We start from the raw sequence: 8,950 nt of genomic DNA on the forward strand, positions 1-8,950 counted from the left end.
TTTTTCGTGTTTTAAAATAAAAACACAGAATAAAAGCCATTTGTGTTTTCGTGCCGGCGGAGTCACGAGTCGCGTGTGTTCGGAGGGCAGCGTGGAGGCCGCGTCCTCTGCGATACCAGGGAGGGCAGACAATTACCTTTAGCCTAGTTACGCAATCCCGCCGGCTCAGTTGCATCATGAGCAGGACCGGTCCGTCCTCGGCACTCAGGGCCGAATGCTTTTTAACGGGAACCGCCTCCTAGCGCACAGTATTAAATAACCTTCACGTTTAACCCTTCGCAGACACTATATGCAATGTCTATGGTGGAAGAACCAAGAAATTTATTTTTTAGTGCCAAATAAAAGAAAATGATCTAAAATCAAAGTTTCAGGTCACTTTTCTCGCCGCCTGATGATGCAGTTAGAAGTGACGCATCGCGGTCCGCAATGATTTGCGTCATCAGGGGCGCAGGAGCTATGGCGGTTCCCATAGTGAAAAGTAATGGGGTCGTCCTATTTTGGGCTCTGCCGGGTCGCTGGCGACCCACACGCCGTAACGTCACCCGCGTGCCGAGGAGCTCGTGGGAATCTTTAGCTGGTTTAAAAAGGAAAAACGTGGCTGAGACGGTCGGTGGAAAGGACATTGAGGGGGCTGTGATGAGGTCACGGGTCGGGGCGCCTGGTAAGGGTTTCTGTGGGTTGGTGGATATAATAAATACCAGTAACTTCGGTACTCAGCCGCCGGCTCCGTGTCACTCACCCCGTACTCTCCCTGACCTGCCCTTAATCATAATTCACACGCTATTTAGACCCAGAGGGGCTTAGGGGGCATGTTTGAGTTATTATAGCCCCCAAGTTGGTCTGTGGAGGGGGGAATGTTATGGGTTGGAGTAATACAGGCCCTGTATGCTGTATTTCCACCTCTGCTGGGAGTCAGAGCCTGCACACACTGACAAGTGGCCCCATCCTGAAGGTCACTGCCTGTTTCTTTAAGGAAGGTGGGAAGGAGGTGTGGCAAGCCAGTGACGCACTTCCTGACGTCGCGCTCGGCTATTGGCCAGGCCGGTTCCCATGAGTCTGTGCGCTGCGGGCGCCGCTGTCACTCGGGGTTTGGCCAAAACGGAGAGAACATGAAGATCTGGACGTCGGAGCACGTGTTCGAGTGGGTACCGGGGGCCCTCGGGGGGCGGAAGCATAGGGAGTGCCCCTGATACCGGGGCGGAGGGATTTAGGCTGTATGATGGGGCCACAGGGCCCAGAGAATGGTCCGGGGGGGCCACAGGGATTATGGAGAGGCCGGGGATCCTTCACTGAGGAGGAGGGGCAGGGCAGTGGGGCATTTGACAGGGTAGAATTGGGGTACAAAGCCCAATGTGGGGTAGTTTTCTGGACTATTCCATTAGTTTCCATGGTGACTGCGCCAGAGGTAGCCCCTTTTATACCAGGGCTGTTATACAGATGCCCCCCCCCGCCTTATGTACCAGGGCAAAACTGAACTGTGGAGCTATCAGCAGTGCCAGTGCGCTGGTTTCCATGGTGACTGTCACTTATTGCTCCATTCGTGGCTTTATATCTATTGCCCTTGGTGTGTTCAGTGGGGCGTCACTGGGTGAAATGGTCTGATTCAATGGGGGTGCTGGAGGAGGAGCGCGCGGACCCCGATATCCGGCTCTGCCGTGCCATAACTACCCTGACCTCCTGTAACTGGGGGCCATGGGGTTCTGCATGGGGGCATAGAGGGGCACACGCCTCGATCCTAGAGACAGAGGGGTTCCCCACCTCTAGAAATGGGTGGGAAGTTGCCCTATCTGCCCCGGGGTAACCCCTGGCATTGTGCTGACATGTACTTTATGAGTGCCCATCCTCTACTCTGTGCTGTGTACTTCCGTGGCTTGGCCTTGTAAATCAGAGTCGGTGGTTAAAGATCTACCGCCAGCAGGGGTGGCCGAGCCGCATTCCTCTCCCCAGAGATCACGCGCAGCACAGAGCGGCTCGCGTTACGCCTCGCCAGGTCTCTGTGTCCTTCTGCGTGGGTCCCGGGATCGGAAATGGGGGTAGCAGGGGCCACGCGTGTGAAGGTGCCGAGTGTTATGTAACGGTGCAGTGTACGGTAACGGGTGTTGTGGCTCTGGGCACAGTAAGGTGGCACCGCGCGTTTAGCTAGCTAGCCAGCCTGGCTAAGCAGGGATTTGTGGCCGTCACTGGTTTGCGCTGGTATTTAATATTCTCACCATTGTGTCCTGATCACAGCCACCTGTGTAAAAGCAGGTTCAGCCAGGGCTGTTTGTTTTTGTCTCTTTGAGGACATTTCGTTAGCTCCCGGGGTTGCCAGCGGCAGGGCAGCAAGGACGTCTAGTGAGGGTCTCGGGTTTCAACCCCAGAAATAGACCAGGGGGGGCTTGTAACGTTCCCATGAAGCCCCTTCCTTTCTCCCATTCCGGAGTCGGGGCAATCGGAGACTGTAACCTCTGCAGGGCGAGAGAATGTCTGCTTCGTTCATTCATGTCCTGTTGGAATGTGGAAGGTCACAGCGTGACGTCCTTGGTGTGTGATCGGTATCTGCGTGTGACTCCGAGTCCCCAGCGGACAGAGCTTTCACGTAAAGTAATGACGGCGGAATCAAAGGATCTCCACGGAACTTACGTACAGCTGTCCGATGTGCATCTTGGGGGCGCAGTATTGGGTGGGAGTCTTGGGATGTGGTTTTGGGTCGGGCTCCTGGTATGTGGTTTCGGGACATCGTGGTTGGTAGAAATTTTTTTACAACCTTTTTTTTAATGTCACTTTTGTTTCTGCGCATTTTTTCCGTAAAAGATCCATTCAGTGCGGCATCGTCGCCCTGTTCCGTAGCCGTGAGCATATACAGTAACAGTACACGATGTTCAGGCGCTGGTTGTTATGTAACCAGCGTGTCGGGGTAATTAAGTACCTGGCTCGCTCCTTGCTGCCGGCACCGGTCTGTCCTCTTCCACCCTTTGGCAGCTTTAGGGATTTGCAGTTAAAGGGACAGATCTTTTATTAAATGGTGTTATGTAATAAATGCAGCTCTAAACTTTTTTTGGTTTTTTTTTTGGCCGCAGTTACCGTTTCTGGTAATTTTCCCTGTTGATTTTCAGCCACCCGTGGGAAACCGTGACAACGGCCGCCATGCAGAAATACCCCAACCCCATGAATCCGAACGTGGTGGGCGTGGATGTGTTGAACCGGACCGTGGATTCGAACGGCAGGCTACACAGCGACCGGCTCCTGAGCACCGAGTGGGGGATGCCCTCTCTCGTTAGATCGGTGAGTATGTGCTGGAGGTCTGGCGTGCAGCTCGGTGGTCAGCGGCGGACATCTAAACCTAATTATGTTTGTGTTTGAAACAGATTATTGGAGCCACCAGAACAAATACCTACATCCAGGAACATTCCGTGGTGGATCCGGTCGCAAAAACCATGGAACTTAATTCTTCCAATGTGAGTAACAGCAGAGTGTGAGTGACGGGTGTGTCCCGTGCGTGGCTTGAGTTTACGCTCATCGCTGTCTCTGCCTTTGATCCGGAACCTGGGATATTTAAACGGTGATTTCTCTTTGCTCGCAGATCACATTCACAAACATGGTTTCCGTGGACGAAAGACTCGTTTACAAGCCTCACCCCCAGGACCCAGAGAAGTGAGTATAGAGTATTCCTTGTCTCGCCTGTGGCCCTTTACCGGACCCTCTCGTGGCCTGTGGCCCTTTACCGGACCCCCTGAATAAAACCCCCCTCTGCATATATTTTTCAGAACTGTTCTCACTCAGGAAGCCATCATTACAGTGAAAGGAGTCAGTCTGAGCAGCTACCTGGAGGGAATGATGGCAAATACCATCTCTACCAATGCCAACAAGGTGGGTAAATGTACATCCGTCACAATAGAAGGGATTTGGGGGGGGGGGTCGCTCCATGTCCTTAACGCATGTGTATCCTCTCCCTTAATCCCAGGGCAGAGACGCGATGGAATGGGTCATCAGCAAGCTGAATTCTGAGATTGAGGACCTCAAAGCGTCCACGAGGGGAAGCATCCGGACGTCCATGGCAGCGGCAGCCTTCGGAGAGAAATGATGCGCGGAGAACGCGCGCCGCTAGTAGATCTCTATAGCTAGGAATAATACGGAGCTGCAGCTTCTCTCCACGGCTGCTTATTTATTCTTATTTAAGAATGTATCTGTAGGTTTTCAAATTAAAGCTTGGGGGAGAAGCTGCAGCTCCTCGGGAACAAATTAGTGGATCAAAGGCTGTCCGCGCAACGAGCTGGACGGCTTTCGGCACCAGACCTACCGTGCTGCACGACGACCTCCAGGCCAACCTCAGACTAATAAATGCCCCGGCGTGGAGCTTTTCTCGTAGAGCCCCGGCACCGATAGCTCCGAGGGACCAGCGCTCAGTATTCGTGTCTCGCCTCTAGCAATGTTTCCTGGCAGAAGCTCCAGCAACAGACGTCGACTTTCCAACCTTTTTGATTCACCGATGGGTTTTTTTATTATTTTTGGGACAAACAATTGAAAATAATTCAGTGGAAAAGCCCGGCTATTTTTGGGCTGTGTTTATAACTCTACTCCGGGGAAAGGGTCGAAATTTTAAGTATTGGGAAGTTTTGCACGTAGCCTTACGCATGCTCTTCACCGGGTTGTCTCTGCCCTGGTTGGATGACTCTCTTAGTTTGGGGGAGTACGGTGCTGCCCGGCCTATGAAGAAGCGACGCGGCTGTTGAATGGACTGTGTGTTTTCACGTCCGGGTCTAATGCGGGAAAGTTAAAAACATTGAAGTAGGTTTGGGTTGCAACCCGTCAGATTAGGATTCTTTTAACCCTTAAGTGTTGACGAAACCACGTCTACCGTTTCATTGCTCGGAAACGGTATCCGGCATTTCCGTGGTTTTTATTGATGTAATTTAGTTAAATTAAGAAAAAAAAAAAGCAGCTGTGAATGCGGTGCCGGAGCGGGAATGTGTTGTACAGCGCTGCGGAGTATGCTGGAGCTTTATCCATAAAGGCTCTCCTTGTCGTGGCCCGGCGGTTCTCGGCCTCTCTCCTCCGGACCATAAACGTTGCGTCTCTCGGCCGGGGCATTGGGGGAGGGGGGGGGGAACGTGGCCACCCTGGGCAGACCAAGGAGATCCTTAACGCCGGTTTCGAGAAGGTCGAGAAACGCCCGTGTTTTTTTTTTTTTTATCCTGGAAATTAGGCGTTAATGTGACGTTTTGTAACATGGGCACTCCAAAGTTTATTTTTTTATTGCCAAAGGATGACATCATAAAAAAAATCTTAGTGTAAAAAACAAACAAACTGTGTCTTGTGTTTTTATTTGTGTTCCGTCTCGTTTCACAATAAATTCTGGGATATTTCATGTCTGGGGGGACACACAGGTTTCAAGGTATATAACTGAATGAGCGTGCACCGGTCGGCCGTTCTATCGGGGGTGATAACTATGAATGGAACAGAAGACCTCCCTGACCCTGCAATAACATTTAACGTACAGGTAATTGCTGCTGGGTTTCCTGAGGGAGATTTGGGGGGGATTCTTGCTGTATTTTATGTTTGTAGTTGATATTTCACCCATCGGTTAGGGCTGACTGTCTCATTAGACATCTCTGGTAGATCGGCTAAAGCTGAGATCGCATGGCCAAACATCAACCAATGAAGGGAACTTTTTGGGGTCCTCAGCCCTCAAGGGATCTATTTTCCCAGAACCCTCTGCTGCTTGACAATCCCAGCAGCTATTGGTGGGAGGTCCGTGGCCTGCACCACCGAAAGATCCTTTATATAGCGACAACAATTCCTACAGCGCCTCTTACAGTCCCTACATTCAAAAGGTCCGAGAAAACCAGAGCTGGCTCACGGTGATGATTAAGGCTCGCGTGCGGCGTCAGCTTTCATGGAAAAACAAATACCGGACGTGTTATTATTTACATGGCTTTATTATTCATCTCAAGCTACTTTTATTACCCACATTCTTCTAAAATACCCCCTGGATGCCCAGCTAGAGGGTATTCTAATTAGCCAGATAATGAGCAGCAGTTACCGACACCTAGTTTTTTATATATATATAAATATATATATATAATATTTATAATTTATTATATATTTACTATAAATATAGTAAATATATAATATGATAAATAACGGTGTTCTCTCATTTTCCATGCACAGCTGTTAACATGTAACTTGAATAATAAAGTTGTTTTAATCACGCTGCACGAGACCTCAGTCATAGAGATGACAGTAGGGTAGAGCGGCTACCCCCATGGCATTGGGTGCGTTTCTTGTGTTGTGATTGGCTGGCCGCGTTCTCTTCCGTATAGAATGCTGTACTTGGATTGGCCACCGGATTCCGCGCTCCCTCCTCATCCGGTCGCCTTGTTCTGACCTTCTGTCAGTCGGTTGTCGGTCAGTGATCCGGTCGCAGCTCTCGGTAACCATGGTAGCTTATTGGAGACAGGCTGGACTCAGGTGAGAGAGAGGGCCTGGGAGGCCGGGCACTGGAGACTACGGGGTATTAGGGCAGTGGAGTGGGCTCTAGGGGCAGTCGCTGTCATGGCGGTGCTGCGTGGATTATTGAGTGTATGTACGGAGCGTGTTATATGTCTTATGCTGCTGGGGAAGGGGGAGAGATTCTCACACAGAAAATGGCTGAAATACATTAATGACGGAATAAAGAACTTGAAGAAATGTAGCAACCTTTAGGTTACTGGTTAAAAATATACAATGAACATATTTGCAGCGCTGGGTGCTATATCTTACATGAATGTCTTATTTCTGAGGGGGCGTTTATTATAAGTAATGATAAATGCAGGATGTGTTTTATTCACTGGGTGTACCTGTGTGACTCTGAACCAGACCTCAATATCATTTGAGGGTCACCCAGCTCTTTGCAGAAGTGTTCTGATTGGTTGGGTCTGATAAAGAACGTGGTGGGGTTTGTAGAGGGGTTTCAGGGTGAGGCTGGAGCCTCTTGTCCTCGGGGTATCCAAACAGCTTTGGGGACAGCTAAGCCGGCTAGCATCATCGAAAAGTGGAGCGCGAGTATTGGAGATGCCGCGCAGTGATGTCAGCGGCTGCAGATATGAGATAAGACGTTGGTAAGAGTATACTGACGGCCGAGCGGGCATATTCCGCCCTGTGATATAGGCGGCCATTTGTGACAAGTGGCGAGAAAACTGGAAACTGAGTGACCTCACAAGAGTTCCTAACTGTATTTGAGAAGGAGGAGGCTAAAACTGTAGTTAGGATGGGGTCTCGTGACGTTAAACTGCCAGGGAAGGAATTACACGAATCTACTTAATGGCTGTGATGCTGACCCAGCGGCATGTAACAGCTAAGCTACTGCAGAGGAGGCTGACAGGCAGAGAGGTAATAAGCGACAGGGCAGATCGGGTCAGACCTTCGCAAGATGATTGGTACGAATACTGTGATAATAACATCAATGGGGCTTCCCCGGTACCCGGATAATGACGTATTATTTATATATAATATATATATATATATGTATATAATATATTATACACGCACCGAGGTATATAAAGGGAGAGTGCCGAACCCCAAACATTAAACTGTATCTGGGAAGGATCTGCCACGTCGTGGTAAATAGAAAATAGATTCTCGTGGCACCTGTCAGTGATGCCTTAACATGAAGCGGCAGCGATGAGGCATCCCTGTCGGTCCGGCCAAACCTGTGAACCTCATGAAACTTCTCACAGGAGCCGGAGGGGGGGGGTCTGGAAAATAAAAGGTACCCCGAGACCTGCCCTATGTGTCCTCGAGCAAAGGTGGATTATATGGAGCCAACTGCTGGCCCCCAAATGCATTGACCGCGCTGTGGCTGAGCGGGTGGGGGTGATGGGAGTGATATCAATCTTCAAGAACTATACGCCAGTTGCCCAGCCTTTACGGTAGTCGTGGCCAAATGACAAAAAACTCATCAGGGGGTCTTGTTTATAATCCCGTCTCTGTTGTGTCTTTTCTAGCTGCACATGTTTCGACTCGGTAAACCAGATGTGCGAGGGTGGAAATATTCGGGAGATGCGGGTTGGGTTTTTAGTGCATGCACGACTCCTGATGTATGTATATGTGATAATCACAGCTCTGACCCGGAATATTCTGTCCTTCAGCTACATCAGGTTTTCTCAGATCTGCGCCAAAGCGGTCCGAGATGCCCTCAAACCGCAGTTTAAAGCGGAGGCTGAAAGAGCCGCTGCCGTCAACGTGAGGATCGTCAAACCCAAGAAAGAATGAGTCTGTTTCATCACTGAAAGAGGTATTTTAATATGTTTCAATACAACACGCAGGCATCATACGATTTTCCCTCCGTGTCTTATGGCGTGGTAAATGCTTTGTTTTGGCCGCATTCCCTACTCGCCCTCGGTACTCTTTGCATCCATTAATCACAGCACCGCTTGGCTTCTCGCACTCGGCTCCTTCACCCGCCGCCATCGTTTCTGCCGTCTTTGCCGCGCCGGACTCTGAAATCGCTCTCTCTGTCTTCCAGAATCACGTCTTTTGACCGCAGACGACCGTTTTGCCGCAAACACTGACCACACCTCAGAGGAGCCCCTATGTGTTTAAGTTAAATCCTGCGAGTAAATAAATGGAAGTGGTTTCATTTGTAACTTTTTGTGTGGTTTTTCTTCATTTTTTGGTAGTCGGGTATAACGTCCTGTGTGCTCAAACAGCTGGATTGTTGAATGGTAATGTATGTTTATTTGGTAAATCGGTGTTGGCACCTTGATGGACTAAAACCTAGTTGGGGTAGTGTGTGTGTATAACTATATATAATATAACAATCTCCTCCTATCATATGTACCGTATATTCCGGCGTATAAGATGACTGGGCGTATAAGACGACCCCCAACTTTTACAGTCCAAATATAGAGTTTGGACTATACTCGCCGTATAAGACTACCCCTCTACCCAGCATACAACAACCAGCCAATCACGGCAAGCGATGTACCTT

At 49.8% G+C, this 8,950-nt stretch overlaps 2 protein-coding genes across 2 annotated transcripts; both read left to right on the top strand.

The window, feature by feature from the left end:
• The first annotated feature begins 1,025 nt into the window (after positions 1–1,025).
• Positions 1,026–4,479, top strand: PRELID3B (PRELI domain containing 3B). The gene is made up of 6 exons (XM_053453572.1): positions 1,026–1,141; positions 3,096–3,264; positions 3,348–3,437; positions 3,563–3,633; positions 3,747–3,849; positions 3,944–4,479. Exons 1-6 carry the CDS (start codon positions 1,110–1,112, stop codon positions 4,061–4,063), a joined length of 585 nt encoding a protein of 194 aa, XP_053309547.1. The 5' UTR covers positions 1,026–1,109; the 3' UTR covers positions 4,064–4,479.
• Positions 4,480–6,293: 1,814 nt separating this feature from the next.
• ATP5F1E (ATP synthase F1 subunit epsilon) lies at positions 6,294–8,606 on the top strand. Its single transcript, XM_053453030.1, has 3 exons — positions 6,294–6,450; positions 8,109–8,254; positions 8,486–8,606. Exons 1-2 carry the CDS (start codon positions 6,419–6,421, stop codon positions 8,230–8,232), a joined length of 156 nt encoding a protein of 51 aa, XP_053309005.1. The 5' UTR covers positions 6,294–6,418; the 3' UTR covers positions 8,233–8,254; positions 8,486–8,606.
• Positions 8,607–8,950: the final 344 nt, after the last annotated feature.

This window comes from Spea bombifrons, chromosome 13 (assembly GCF_027358695.1).
Source record: "Spea bombifrons isolate aSpeBom1 chromosome 13, aSpeBom1.2.pri, whole genome shotgun sequence".
Taxonomy (NCBI): Eukaryota; Metazoa; Chordata; class Amphibia; order Anura; family Pelobatidae; genus Spea; species Spea bombifrons.

What these genes read in the sequence shown, in the direction of transcription:
- ATP5F1E (XM_053453030.1), top strand. Translation starts at nt 6,419, where the DNA reads ATGGTAGCTTATTGGAGACAGGCTGGACTCAG. An exon ending in TGGAGACAGGCTGGACTCAG is followed by an intron (nt 6,451 to 8,108) that starts GTGAGAGAGAGG and finishes TCTGTCCTTCAG; the next exon opens with CTACATCAGGTTTTCTCAGA.
- PRELID3B (XM_053453572.1), top strand. Translation starts at nt 1,110, where the DNA reads ATGAAGATCTGGACGTCGGAGCACGTGTTCGA. An exon ending in ACGTCGGAGCACGTGTTCGA is followed by an intron (nt 1,142 to 3,095) that starts GTGGGTACCGGG and finishes GTTGATTTTCAG; the next exon opens with CCACCCGTGGGAAACCGTGA. An exon ending in CACCCCCAGGACCCAGAGAA is followed by an intron (nt 3,634 to 3,746) that starts GTGAGTATAGAG and finishes TATATTTTTCAG; the next exon opens with AACTGTTCTCACTCAGGAAG.